This window comes from Tupaia chinensis, unplaced genomic scaffold, assembly GCF_000334495.1.
Source record: "Tupaia chinensis unplaced genomic scaffold, TupChi_1.0 Scaffold000225_1, whole genome shotgun sequence".
NCBI lineage: Eukaryota > Metazoa > Chordata > Mammalia > Scandentia > Tupaiidae > Tupaia > Tupaia belangeri.
Window position 1 is genome coordinate 5316408 of NW_006159700.1, and position 15707 is coordinate 5332114.

General features: G+C 35.6%; 1 protein-coding gene across 2 annotated transcripts in view; it reads left to right on the forward strand.

The window, feature by feature from the left end:
- The window catches only part of TFPI (tissue factor pathway inhibitor), a 95433-nt gene that overhangs the window by 46806 nt on the left and 32920 nt on the right, over window positions 1-15707 (forward strand). For both annotated transcript variants that reach the window (XM_006147847.3, XM_014587592.2), the window contains exon 3: window positions 11217-11414. In XM_006147847.3, coding sequence (XP_006147909.1) covers window positions 11217-11414 — 198 coding nt within the window. The remainder of the gene's footprint in view (window positions 1-11216; window positions 11415-15707) is intronic.

The following is a 15707-nucleotide window of genomic DNA, read 5'->3' on the forward strand; positions in this document are numbered from 1 at the left end:
AAAAAAAATTTGAGAAAAAATTTTTTTTTTTTTTTTTTTTTTTTTTTTTTTTTTTTTTTTTTTTTTTTTTTGTAGAGGTCTTTGCTATAGGGCATGTGCACTTGCCAGAAAGACAGACAGAGAGACAGAAAGTGAGAACTCACCCCCGGGGGGATGGCCAGCCGCAATCCCTTCTTCTCCATTCTCCTCTCGGAATCTTGGGCACGCACGCACACGTGCCTGGCGTGAGTTGAAGCTGCTGGGTCCGGGACTCGAACCGTTGATGACTACATGGGAGCCCAGCAACATAGCCATTATACTAAATACTGGTCCTGACAAGAGGTTTTTAATTGGGTTAGGAAGGGCTTTGTCCAGACTTGTTTCTAGGTGGGGCTTGGGCATGCATTCCCCTCTTGTAGAGAGGGACACATGCTGGATGGGTCCTATTATTTTCCTAATTTTGAAGTGGGTACCAAGGTCAGGAGAGTCTTTGTCTAGAAGTTTTGGGCCATGAAAACCATTATCTTATCTTCTTCCTGGAATGTGGTAGGGTCTGCAAAAAGCCTTTGATTTAGGTCTGGCTCATGCTGCCTAGGTCAATCATTGAGCCATCTCTGCCTCCATCCCAAAACTTAGCCATTTTGTAACTCCATCTTGGGCCCATAACCTATGTTTTTAGGGTCCCTGCCTACTTCGCTGCTGCCAAAGTCAAAACATAGAAAAGATATTGAATGTCGAAGCGGGGAGATTAATGTCTCTGTATTGACTGACATGCATGGCATTCCCTTTTGAAAAAGCAATGTAATACACTGTACAGTTATATGTAATCCAATGTAATATAAAGAAGATTATGATGATAATAAAAAAAATAGAACAGACTAGAACAGGCCTTAGACTTCATAAGGCTTCAACTAAATCTAGTGGCCACTTTAAAAGAACTTTTTATCTTTGTAATAATAATTAAGTGTGGGGGGGTAAAAGACTGGTCTTCCCTTGGATGACAATAGAATGCTTTATCCTGTTGTACAAACTAGGACGACACCTGGAAACATTTAAGTTACTATATATGTAATAAACTCTTTGTTTTTAACTGCAAAATATATATATTATATATATATATAAATATATATATGTGCATATTATATATATATAAACTAATCATTAATTAATTTTAAAAATCATTATGTGATAGTTTCTAGACATACATAGATGGATAAAAAAGAATTTGATGTGTTTGCTTTTGTCATAGAGTGTGTGTGCTCACCAGAGACAGATAGTGAGAAGGAAAGTTGGAAATCCCCAGAGAGGTGGCCAAGCTACAATCCCTTCTCCTCCATTCTCCTATGGGATTTTGGGCATCCACACGCACACTCCATGTGATTTTTCAAGTCGCTGAGTCCAGGACTCAAACCATGATCTGCCATATGGGAATTCAGCACCTTAACTATTACACTATCTGCAGACCCCTAGGTTTTTGATCTTTAAACTAGAGTTGGAGACCTAGTAGCATTCTATCTACACAATTTTAGCTAATTTTGGTTTTACTTTTAATCAATTTTGTAGTTAAATGATCCTACATCTCAATTGATTCAATTTTGGAGATATAATTTACTATATGATGCCAAGATCATGTCATCATTTTATTGACATACATCATTTCACTGAAAGGGGACACTATCATTTATAGAAAAATATGTTGAATTTTATTGCTTCTCTCAGGAGTCAGGAGTTAACTTTTTAAATCGGTGCAATCAGAGAAAGGGTGATATACGATGAACTTTTTCTAAGACAAAAATGAGAATAGAAAACAATAGTAAAACTTATTTTTGGTTTTGTTTTGTTTTTATTCTCATGAACTGGGAGAGAGGATTAGCAGGAAACGTTTAGGCAAAGGTAGATTATCTTTCAAAAGATTTAGAACCAGACAAACCTGAATTGCAGAAATGATTTGCTATGCAGTATATTGTGAAATGAGTCACTTAAACTCTGATTCCAGTGCCCTGAGATATTAAGAAATGATGTACATAACTCATTTCATACACGTGTTACATCAACTGTGTAAAAGCATCTAGTGCATTGCTGGCACAGGAAGTACATGTCTGTAGTTTTCCCTTCCAGAGAACTTGAGCCTTTTAGTGAGAGAGGCAAGCACTGTGTGGATTCTTAGATAGTAAGTGACCTGAGAGCCCTATATTCACAAACAAGCTCCAGGAGGAAGAGGATTCCAATAGTCAAGGACACGATGTCCTTAAGGGCCAAATATTATAGTGACAGCACCCCAGGACATAGAAAGGGGAGACAAGCCTCAGACTGTGAGACATAATATCTCACAAAAGAAATTAATAAGAAGAATGAATAATTATAAACCACAATTCTTTTTACCAGGGTGCATCAGATAAAATTCCTGTTCTATTGCTGTAGATGTGTTTTACAGTTTCATGACTGTAGGCAGATCAACTTTGTCCCTGTCAATATGTTTTTCAAGCCTCAATTTCAAGTCTCAAGAAGTTATCCTGACCCTCTCAGTCTCACGCAGGCACCCTGTTATGCACTCCCACAGCATCCAGCCCTTACTGGATTTGTGAGTGAGTATTCAGCGTCTTCAGGCTCTGTGAAAGAGAGCTGCCGCCAGCTTATCTACTGCTACAGCTGCAGTGACACCGCAGTGGTCAACACATGATTCTTAACATTCCGAAGGTTTATTTGAAGTGGGAAAAACAAGACAGACTTCCACCCCTTTGGAGTCCTCTGTGTGTCTGAGAACACTACTGACCTCATTCTGGATTTGAGATGCTGTGCTTAGGTGCAAGTTCATGAGGAAACTTCTAAAAAATTAATGGGGAAATAGAAAATATAATTGGTGCAAAAACTTTTGAAATTTATGCATCACTTTTTCATAATATAAATTTTCAATGATTTTTTTGTGAGCCTTAATTGCATACAAGATTACCATAAGAAATATGTTAAAATGTGAAAAATGAAGATAAATAATAAGCTGATGATTAGTAAAGTATAATTAATAAATGTCTTTTTTAGGAACTTGTCATAAAATCATCACCTACTTTATTATTCAAACCATTTTTAGTTTAATGTGGTGAATTTTTTTTAAATTACTGAATAGAAACTGTATAATTAAATCTATATTTGATTCAAAAACCAGTTTAGAAATCTCATACAGATAGGTGACGATTTTCACTGTTATTAAAAACAGGCAAAACTTTGTTGTGGTCATTTTTAACCTGTCACTTATGATAGGAGTTTGAGTACTGTATTTCTGCAGTGCTATTTTATAATTTGTAAAATAGACTTCATACTTAACTCAAAAGGTTGTTGTGATCATAAGATGATAGAATTATAAAATGTTTGGAACAGAGTAAACTCAGTAAAATTAGCTGTTCATGTTTATTTGTAGGATCACAATGACTATAACTTGCATGTATTATCCTTGTTTTTATGGTGCACTGCCACCACCTGGTGGCATTATTAGTAAAAAGCAATTTGAATTTACGGGCGGTTCTATCTTTAAAACAGAAACTTTGAAAGATTAATCATGATGACAAAGGCTAATATAATAAGGCTAAAAAGTAGAGAAGTCTTCAATGAAAAACAATCAGATATAAATATTTGATTTGTAATATATGGTTTACCTGAACATAGGTGGCAACTAAGGTTATTGGGTAAAGTTCCCTCCCTGTGTTTTACAGGTGTAATCTATCTACAGGTGTCTATCTGAAATATTGCTCCAATTATTTTTTGTTCGTTTTTTTAAAGAGATACTTTTGCTATAGGGTGTGTGCACTTGCTGGAGAGAAAGAAAGTGAGATATCACACTCCCCCCAGGGGGGATGGCCACACTGCAGTCCTACCTCCTCCAGTCTCCTTGAGATTTTGGGTGCACACACACATATGCAGCTGGCATGAATTTAAGCCGCCAGGTCTGGGACTGGAACTGATATCAACTGTGTGAGAGTCCAGAGACATAACCATTATGCCATCTGCTGGTTTCATGATATTTCTAAAGTTCTGAACTAACATTAATTTGGAAACAGGACCATCATTTTATATTAATATAAAAAAATGCAACAGAAATTTCTCAGATCATGACATTTAGCTATAAGATATAAAATGCCAGAATATTTTTATTCCTTGCTCATTTCTTGAAACTTTTTATATTTTGAGATCTGATTTTTACATAAGACATTTATAGACCTGATGGGTTAATTTTTTTTTTAAGAGATATTTTTGCAAAGGGCATGTGCACACACCAGAGAGACAGAGCAATAGAAAGCAAGAAATCACCCCTCAGGGGGATGGCTACACCCCAATCCCTTCTCCTCCATTTTGCTCCTGGAATTTTGGACACGTATACAAACATGCCTGCCACAAGTTTTAAGCCACCAGGTCCAGGATATGAATTGCATTTGATCACGTGGGATTCCAGCAATGTAACCATTATGCCATCTGCCGTTCCTGGTTAGTTAAATTTTTATCACAATCAGAAAAACATCCCTAGAGCATCGAAACTCATTGTGCTAATTCAATGACATATTGCGGGCCTGTCTAAGTCTGCTGCATCACTTAGGGTCTTTCTGTAAAACTTTCTATAATAGCTTCTCACAAGGTGATTATTCAAAATGTCAGTTATGACTATAAAATCATTAAGTAAAGGCTTAGAATATAAATATCATTTACATGATTCATAAGTGGGCTATTGGAGAAGAAAGTTTTCAGTGATTTTTTTAAAATTCAAGTTGACAATTATAACTATAACAATTATAGTAATGAAAGGAGAAAATATGCTTTCCACAAGTTATTTTTGTCTATACCCAAACTTTTTAAAATAATGTTATATTTGATGTGAATTTCTATAGAAAAAGTTACTGTGCATATAACTCAAGAAAAAAATAGAAAATTTCAATTAACTCTATGAATATTCAAGGAAAGTAATAATTCTGAATTTTACCCCAAAGTCTTTATATTTGTAGACACCAGAAATGTTTGATGTATCCAAAAGGATTTATTTTTTTCCAATTTGCTAGAGGGTGTATGCTCTTGCCAAACAAAAACTGAAAAAAAAAAAAAAAAAGAGGGAAAGTGTGAAAGCACTCCATCACACTACAATCTCTTCTCCATTTCTTCTTTAGGGATTTTGGGCATGCGTGCACACATGCCCAGTGTGTTTTTTCAAGCCACCATGTCAAGGGCTCTATGCTGTCCAACATACGGTATCCAGGTGCCTTAACAACCATGCCACTGGCAGGGCCTCAGAGCTCTTTATACTCAATTGTCCTATTTTAGATAAATTCATCAACATAGTATGTTAGGTAAAGAAAGAGAAATGACATTTAAACTTACTCATTTTCATTAATAATTTTAACTCACTTTGATAAAGTTGTTTTTGTATAAATATATTTTAAATATTGATTGGATTTATAGATACTATATTAGTGGTATAAAATTATTTTAAAAATCATTTTGGCAAACATAAAAATGATCTTTTATGAATTTAACCTAACCCTAAAGAAAGCTGAAAATACACAAATGTACGGATGGAAAAGATTCGACTTTACTAAAGGCTTGACAAGTACTTTAACTTGCCAGTTAGCTCGTTTGTGACGAATGTGTCTAGTTTTGACGCTATCTCTGTACCATAATGATTCTCTGTTATATGTTATTCTACCTTACCAAATTTGGGGGCTGGAAAACTTTGTTATATCAGTTTTGACGATTTAGTTTTTTCCATTGACAAAATAATCAATTCAGTTATCAAACAAATCAAACAGGTCAGATGTTATTCTAAACTTTTTTTTTAATTAAAAGTATGTTAATAGTTGAGATAAAATTCACAAGTTCATAAATAAAGCAAACAGTACCAGTATCAATATGTATGAGAAACTATACTTTAATCCTTTTAAGATTTCAAGAACTATTTATCATTTTATCCCTCATAAAATATAACCAATAACATTCCAATGATTGTGCTATAAAGAATTTTAGTAGTACTGAAATATAGCTAATACTTGATTTGAATTTAATAGAGATAATTAGAATAATACATTTTAAGGCTAGAAGTAACTTGACAAAATTGTCTAACTCAACTTTCAGGAAATGTATATTTCTCTTTCAAAAAATTAATGGAAGATTGAAATAAAAAAATTTTAAATGGATTTTCTTTTAGATGATCATATATTCATAAACTTATCCTTTACTTTATGCTTTAAAAATAGTCTATGTGAAAATATTAGTCACATCTATTCGTGTTTTTAAAATTATACTATTTAATAGTATGTTCAAATATTTTTTGAACAAATACTAATCTGTTTAAATTTAAGAGGACACTGCGGCCCTCCAGAGGGCAAATTAGTTTAGGTCTTTTAATAATTCAGTATCTCTCCTGGGGGGTCAATAGTTGCTTTACAAATATGAGGAGAATACATAAGACTCAACATATATACAAGACATTTTTTTCAATAAATGGTCTGGAAAAACTGAATATACATTTGGAGAAGTGTAAAACTAGATCTCATCTCTCACTATTTACAAAGTTTAACTCAAAGTAAACTCAAGACCTAAATATAAAACCCAAAAGTATAAGAACGACTTGAAGAAAATGCAGGGGAGAGACCAGCAGTTAGCGTAATGGCTATGTCACTGGACTCCTACGTAGTCAACCGTGGTTCGAGTCCTGGATCCAGTGGCTTAAACTCACTCCGGGCGCATGTGCATGCGTGCCCAAGATCCCGAGAGGAGAATGGAGGAGAAGGGATTGTGGCGTGGCCATTCCCCCGGGGGGGGGGGTGCTTTTTCGCTTTCTGTCTCTCTGTCTCTCTCTGTCTGTCTGGCAAGCGCACGTGCCCTATAGCAAAAAACTTTCTCTCTCAAAAAAAAAAAAAAAAGAAAATGCAGGGGAAACACTTCAAGATATAGGAATGGGCAAAGATTTATCAAATAAGAGCACTAAAGGGACCAACAGTTAGCGTAATGGCTATGTCACTGGATTCCCACATAGTCAACCGCAGTTCACATCCCGGACTTGGTGGCTTAAAACTCACATCGGGCTCGTGTACGTGCGTGCCCAAGATCCTGACAGGAGAATGGAGGAGAAGGGATTGTGGCACTGCCATCCCCCCTGGGGGGTGATTTCTCACTTTCTGTCTCTCTGTCTCTTTCTGTTTGGCGAGTGCACACGCCCTATAGCATAAACCTCTCTAAAAAATAATAATAATAATTTAATAAGACCACTAAAGTTAGGGCAGCTGTGACTCTTCTGTCCAACAGAGTCACCTGAAATGCGCATGGAAGTACTAGTCAAGACGCAGATCAAGAGGGAGAGAGAGAGACCATACCAGTGATGCACCCATAAGCCTCTCTCGTCCTCCATATTTATTATGACAAAGAGGAAAGAAAGTTAATTTTAGAGAAAGTTGCTTCTTAGAGGACTAGAAACTTAAGAATAATTCCTGGAACAGGGTAGTTTCAGCATGGATAAAGAGGAGGATGGCAAAATGATGCTAGAAGCTGGACAACATACCTTGAAATATGGAGAACACATTCATTAGATCACATACCATCTAATGACCTTCTGTAGTTTTTCAAGCAGGGAGGCAAGAATCAGGTGTTTTCACCATTTCTCCTGTAGTCATTCATTCAGCGTTTATAAATCCAAGGTGTCCTAGACCTTGGATTTATAAACAGCTGGCATTTCTGCTGTTCCCTAACAGGCAACAACACCAAAAATAGAAAGCTGGGATTCCATCAAGCTTCTGCACAGCAAAGGAAATAATAGAAAGTAAAGGATTACCACAGAATAAGAGAGACTATTGTCATAATATACTTCAGTTAGGAGCTTGATAGAATTTATAAGAAACTCAAACAGCTCACCCACACAAAAAAAGTAAAACTCAATCAAAAAGTGATTAACTGACCATAATAGACAATTCTCATAGGAAGATATATTGAAGCAGGCGAGACTCCATCTTGGAGGAGCAACTCCATCTTGGAGGAGGGTCTCCATTATAAACTGTTCAATTTCTATGACTAATAACTCAGGGCTGAGAGCTGTCTAAGGTTTCCGCCCTCTTAGAAACTTACTGCTCCTCTCTGGAACTACAGGTAACCTCAAAACCTTGGGTGGTTAGTACCTTCAATGGATTAATACCTTGAATGGACTGGTACCTTGAATAGATTAGATTTCCAGCCTCTCTGACTCCTCCCTTTGATGCTGTGTAGGGCGGCATCTGAGCCCAATCCCCACCCCAAGACCTCCCTTCCCCAATTTCCCCATAAAAGATTGTGTCCAACCCTCAGATGGGGTGGGAGATTTTGAGTTTTAACTCCTCCGTACCCTCTGGCATAATAAACAGTTCTCCTAATCTCTCCAAGTGCTACTTTCCATTCCTTGGTGTCTGGTTTTCTGCAACAATATGAATGACTAAAAAAGCATATGAAAAAGTGTACAACATCTTTTTTTTTTTTTGTAAGGTTTTTGCTATAGGGCACGTGCGCTCTCCAGAGAGACAGAGAGACAGAAAGCAAGAAATCACCTACCAGGGGGATGGCCACACTGCAATCCCTTCTCCTCCATTCTCCTCTTGGGATCTTGGGCACACATGCACATGTGCCCAGTGTAAGTTTTAGCCACCGGGTCCAGGACTCAAACCACTGTCAACTACATGGGAGTCCAGTAACACAGCCATTGTGCCATCTGCTGGTCCTGAACATCTTTTTTTTAAAAGGGAATTGTAAATCAAAATCACAATGAGGCATCACCTAACTTAGTCAGTGTGGCTATGACCAAAAGAACAATAACAAGTCTTGAAAAGTCACAGAATAAAGGACCCTCATGTACTACCAATGAGGATGTAAAATAGTACAGATGCTATGGAAAACAGTATAGAGGTTGCTGAAAAAATATAAAAATAGAACTATTATTTGGTCAACAATTACTGAACCAATAATCTCACTCTTCCAAAGAATAGAAAGTAACTCAGAGACATCTGCACATCCTTGTTTATTGCAGCATTATTCACAATTGCTAAGACAGAGAATTAACCTAGTGCCCAACAACTGATGAGTGAATTAAGAAAATGTGGCATATATACCCAATGAAATACCACTCAGTTATCAAGGAAAACACCCTGACATTTGACACAAAGTGGATGAACTTAGAAGATATAATGAGGCTATGAAAGATAAGCCAGACTATGAAAGACAAATACTGTATATCCCCATTTAACATATACCAAATGTCTGCTTTTTATGGTGGAAACTGAAGTACTTGGTTGCAGAGACAGTAATAATAAATACTGGAAGCTCCAAGGAGGGTGGGGGAGAAAATGAGCAACAGACACACACATGCATATAAACAATTGGAATAGATTAGAAACTGTATACCAGAGCTGAGTAAACAAGTCACTGTCAATTTAATATATACTTATAAACAACAAAAACCTAGTTCAGTAATTTAGAATGTGTACATTATGTAATGTTCAAAGTTGAAGACAATGAATATGTCTCTCTCCTTGATTTGATTATTATACACTAAATGCATGTTTTTAATAACCACACTGTATTCCACAAATGTATGGGCAATGATTATTTATAAGCCAGGAAAAATCATTTTAAAATAAAAAATATATATGAAAAAAAGAACGAAAAAGATGGCTTTCTGAATGCCTATACACGCGCACACATACACACACACACCGAGTACTTAAGGAGCATTATTTGGATTTCCTTGGTCATTATATTTTGTTGTACCAAACAAAGTTTTTAATATCATCCTTTACTGGCAGATTCTGTAAACAAATGCAAATTATTTAAAATTAGGCTTCTATTAATATTACTATCTAGATAATTTTTAAAATTTATTGAGTTTCCCATATAGTTGTCCCTTTTTGAGATTCTTTTGTTACTAAAATAAGTGACTGAATGTTTAGGTAAAAAATTTATAACTCAAAGCTAAAAGAATTGTCTAATTGTTTTTTAAATACAGAAAGCATTATTTAAGTTTCATCAAAATGTTTAAGAAATTATTATGGTAAGTAAAAGAATGACATTTGTAATAAATTACTTTTATAATATCAAACACAAATCTGTAAAGTTAGGGAATGGTTTAATATAGTATCATGTGTATATATACCTAAATATATATATATGTATATATATAAAGGTCATTACTTATATGTAATGTTTTATTTTAAAATTTTATTTATTTATTTAGATTTTTGTTTTGGGCGCATGTGCTCGCTGGAGAAACAGAGAGAGACAGAAAGATAGAAGGCAAGAAATCACCCCCTCAAGGAGGATAACCATACCACAATCCCTTCTCCTCCACTCTCCTCTGAGGATTTTGGGTATGTACGTGCACAGACCTGACATGAGTTTTAAGCTGCCAGGTCCAGGACTTGAACTGTGGTCAACTACATGGGAGTCTAGTGATATAACCATTATGGCATCTTTTTGCCTCTGTAATGTTTTATATTATTTTTACTTTTTTTTTTTAAGTGGTGTTTCTCTTAGGGCATATGTGCTCATCAGAAAGAGAGAGAGAGACAGAGTCAGAGATAGTGAAAGCATGAGAGATCACACTCCCAGGAGGTATGGTCACTCTGCAGTCCCTTCTCCTCTGTTCTCCTCTCAGGTTATTGGTCATGGATACACATACAACTGGCATGATTTTCAAGCCACTGGGTCTGGGACTCAAACTGATTGGCCATGTGGGAGTCCAGGAATGTAACCATAAACCACGTGTTCTCCCCAATTTTTCAAAAATTTATTTTATACATTCAGTCACTGTATATCACTATAGCTTATAAAACAAATTTTCCCAGCATGAATACACTGTATATTAGTCCAGTTAAAGATACTATCACACATATTATCAACAGATAATTTTCCATTTTTGTGTCTCTTAAGTGTTTTACTTTTTTATTCTTCTCCTTGATTCCCTTCATTGTAATGTTGATCTATCCATTTTGAATGAGGTTGTCTTAGAACTACTACCTGATTTCCTTCTTAGTCAACTGGTACAGATTTAAGCAATTTAGTAATTAATTAGATGTGTCTCATATGGTGTATTTATTAACTTTACCTTTCAGATAACAGAATAGATTTTTGTGGTTTCTTATGAGCTCGATTTATTGTACTTTTCCCTTCAAATGAAGACATATTAAAAAGAAAATGAAATTAGAAAATATTATATTAGGATTACATTATACCATATTTTTATCTTCTAGATATTGTGTTGTCACCCCAGAAACTTATGCATTCATTTTGTGCAATGAAGGCGGATGATGGCCCATGCAAAGCAATGATGAAGAAATTTTTTTTTAATGTTCTGACTCTGCAGTGTGAAGAATTTGTATATGGGGGATGTGAAGGAAATCAGAATCGATTCGAAAGTCTGGAAGAGTGCAAAGAAAAATGTATGATAGGTAGGTTTCTAGGAGCCATTATTACTTAAGAGCCTTTAGGGTTGTTGAGTCTAATCATAGGTTTGAAACTTTTTGTAAAGAACTAATTTATAATAACGCTATTCTAACATTCCTAGGAAATCCTTTATTTTCACGTTTTCAGCTTTCATGTTCAATTGTCATTTTTTTTTGTCAGTTATAAAATACATTAAACCTCATTAATTATCCTATATTCTTCTTCATAAGTAATTGGGTGAAACTACACCTCAAATTCACAGAACAATGAAGAATATTTGTGATGAAGTAAACGTGATTTAGCTTCCCTGAGCATCTGCGTTGGCAGGAGAGGAATTGTTAATCAATCACATTGACATATTCTTTTCTTTATCAACACAATGGTCTCTTTGCTGTCCTCTATCAATATCATGAATCTGAACATTTACTTTGAAAATCTGGAGTAACTAAATGGAAATTTTAAGATGCATCAAGTATTAAATCTACACATGTATATATATTAAATTTAAGCCATCTTGTTGAAACATTGGAATACTGTAGAAAAGAAAATATCCCTGCTGACCCAGGTATTTTACTGAACTTAACTTTTCACATTCATTTTATGGTTAGAAGATTTAAAGTATATTATAATATATTAAACTATTACATTTTTATTGGGCCTTAGTTCTATTAAAAATTTAACCTGGAACCAGCAGATGGCATAATGGTTATGTCACTGGACTTCCTCCTAGTAGACCGTAGCTCAAGTCCTGGACCCGGCAGCTTAAAACTCACACCAGGCATGTGTGCGTCTATGTCCAAAATCCCAAGAGGAGAATGTAGGCGAAGGGACTGTATGTAGTGTGACCATCCCCCCTGGGGGGTGATTTCTCATTTTCTGTCTTTCTACCTCTCACTGTCTCTCTGGCAAGCACACACACACACCCTAGAGTAAAACCTCTCTCTCTAAAAAATAATAACCTTTTTGCAGATTTTACAATTTCAAATGTTGTATGCAGGGTTTTGTTTCTGTTCTCTGAGATAATTCCATATAATTACTGGTTAATTTCCTGAAAGTTTTTATCTCGGTTTATTCTTCTGAAATGTTACTACTTGAGGACAAGAAGAATCACCTTTATTTCTCCCATTCCTCGCCCAGCATTTCCCTGTAGTATGCTGTTCCAGCTAGTTGAAGTGAATTGCAGTGTTAGAAAGATGATCTCTTTACTTAGTATCGCTAAATGTCTCTTTTTTTTTTTTTCCAAACAAGGGTCATTCAGTAACACTTTCTAAACCTATTTTAGAAAACAGCCTTGGCCTGTGGGAAAATCTCAGTGTGTTAAAAAGAGAGAACTTCTCTGTGAGTCTGTGAGATACTTTGTTGTATGCTTCAGAACTGACAGAAGAGAGTGGATGAGAACGTATTTCTTGAACTTCAGCATGTATTTTCCTTTTACTTCTCCATAGATGCCCTAGGAATCTCACTAACAAAGATGAGGCTGCTTGGTGGTCCTCAGGGGTACCTTTGGATTTTATGATACCCTAATTATTTTCCAATCATCTCAGATTTCTACACCAATTTTTGTTTTTGTTTTTTCCACACATGTTGGGCCAAAAATCCCTTTTTGTTAAGTTGAAAAAATCACTTTGTTGCCTTGATTAGAGGCCTGGTTGCCTCATTCTTTGTAATTCTCACATATTCATTTAGAAGCCTACTTAATTTCAACAACTGGTCTCTCTCTGAAGTACTTGCCTGTTTTTTTTTCTTTTAACTTAATATAACTTTTATTCTTAATTTTTTTTAACTGCCAGAGGGCAGAGATAGAGAAAGAGGAAAAATGCAGCCCCCCCCCCAATTAAGTATGCTCACAATTCCTTTTCCTCCACTTCTCCAACCTGTTAGGATTTGGGCCACATGCACGTGTACCCAGTGTGTCTTTGAAGCTATTGGGCCAGGATTCAAATATCAGTCAGCCATGTGGGACCCTGACTCCCCAACCACTAGGCCACAGGGTGACCCCATACTTTCTTTTTTCATCCTTTCTTTCTTTTTAAATAATTCACCAGTTCTAAAGGTCCCGATTGTGTAAATGTCACCTTTTTTTTAAGAAGTCAATCACATATAATTTTATTCATCAGTGGTGGCACTGATTATAATATCTCTTGAGCCATCAATAATTGAGAAATACATATGTAAGTCTCTTGCCCCAAATCCTCAATATTTCTTCAAAAACTACTTGATTTTATTGTACAAAAGCCTGAATATTACATGCATTATACTACTGTTAATGATAAAGCTGATATATAGGTAAAGTATTGTTAGACTTTTAAAAACTCACTAGCAGCATTCTCTTTATACTTTCAGTCAATGTAAAGTAGTTAGACTGGACTTTCTCTCTTAATGTAAACATTTAAAAAGTAAACAAAATATACATATTTTCTGTTTACAGATATATATTGAAAGACAGTATACACTTGTGATCTCAAAGTTAAGGGAAATGTGGGACCAGCAGTTAGCATAATGGCTATGTCGCTGGACTCCCATGTAGCTGACTGCAGTTCGAGTCCCGGGCACAGTGGCTTGAACTCATGCCGGGCACATGTGTGTGCGTGCCCAAGATCCTGAGAGGAGAATGGAGGAGAAGGGATTGCGGCGTGGCCATTTCACCCTGGCCAAATCACCCCTGGGGGGTGATTTCTCATTTTCTGTCTCTCTGTCTTTCTGGCAAGTGCACGTGCCCTATAGCAAAAACCTCTTAAAAAAAAAAAAAGACTTAAAAAAAAGAAAAAAAAAAGTGGTGTCTGTAAATTACAGTGCAAACAATAGAAAACACTGGGGAAACTCTGGGAGACCTTGTGGTAGGCAAAGACTTCTTAAATAAGACCCTCCAAAGTGCAGTCGATAATCCCCAAAATAGACAAGTGGGATTATATCAGACTAAGAAGTTTCTGCACAGTAAAAGATATAGTAACTAGTGTGAATTGACAGCCCTCAGAATGGGAAAATACTTTTGTAAGCTATTCATCAGATAAGGGACTGATAACCAGAATACACAAGGAACTCAAGCAGCCATTCCGAAAAAGGATGATCAACCCTATTAAAAGATGGGAGAATGAGTTGAAAAAAACACTCTCTAAAGATGACATATGAACAGCCAAAAGGCATATGAAAAAAATGAACATTCCTCATTATAAGGGAAATGCAGATCAAAACAACAATGAGATACCACCTAACCCCAGTCTGAATGACTAAGATTTAAAAAAAAAAAAACAGGATAAGTACTGGCGGGGGTGTGGTGAAAGGGGAACTCTCTTACACTGCTGCTGGGAATGTAAATTAGTCCAGGCACTGTGGATAACAATTTGGAGATTCCTCAAAAATCCACAAATAAAACTACCATATGATCTAGCAATCCCACTTCTCGGTATCTACTCAAGGGACAGAAGAATACTTAATCGGAAAAGTGCTTGCACATCCATGTTTATTGTGGCACTATTCACAATTGCTAAGACATGGAACCAACCCAAATGCCCATGTACAGATGAATGGATTGAAAAACTGTGGCACATATACTCTATGGAATACTATTCAACCATAAAAAAACAACAAAACCCAACAAAAGCTTTTGACAGAAAGTGAGAGAATGTGAAAGGTTTACTGCTGAATGAAGCAAACCAGGCTATGAAGAAGAGACATTATATGTCCCCACTTAATATATACCAAGTCTCCGCACTCTATGACTGAAACTGACTAAAGGATATACAAACATAGGAAATGGATGTAAATACCAGATATAGTGTGTGTGAAAGAGTAGAGTCTGAGAAAGGACATTTAGAAGAAAAATAGAGAGGTAAAACATTAATAGGACAAAGAATTATAGTATTATCTGTTGAAGATACTTTTATAGTTTTATCAACTGGACTAGGGAGAAATATTCACATGTTGAAATATTCAGTTTGTAAGCTAAATAATGTTATTGAATGTAAAAGAGAAAATGAAATTTTAAAATGTAGAAAAAATTACAGTACAAACAGAACAAAACATACGTCAACTTTCCTTAATATTTAAAAATACTAAATAAGAACTATATAGATATATCTTTTTAAAAAAGACTATTGATTGTAGTACAATTCAAAAGGAGATTATGCCACTAGGAGATTATGCCATTGGCTTCCTTTTCTAGATGTTTTACTCTCCGTAAGAGGATAACCTGTTTAAAGAAAAAAGAATGATCCAGTTACTGAAACAGGCTAATAAAACTCACATTGTCCCTCTTTCTCTCTGCTTTTCCTTTTTCTGTCTCTAATTCTGTCTCTCTG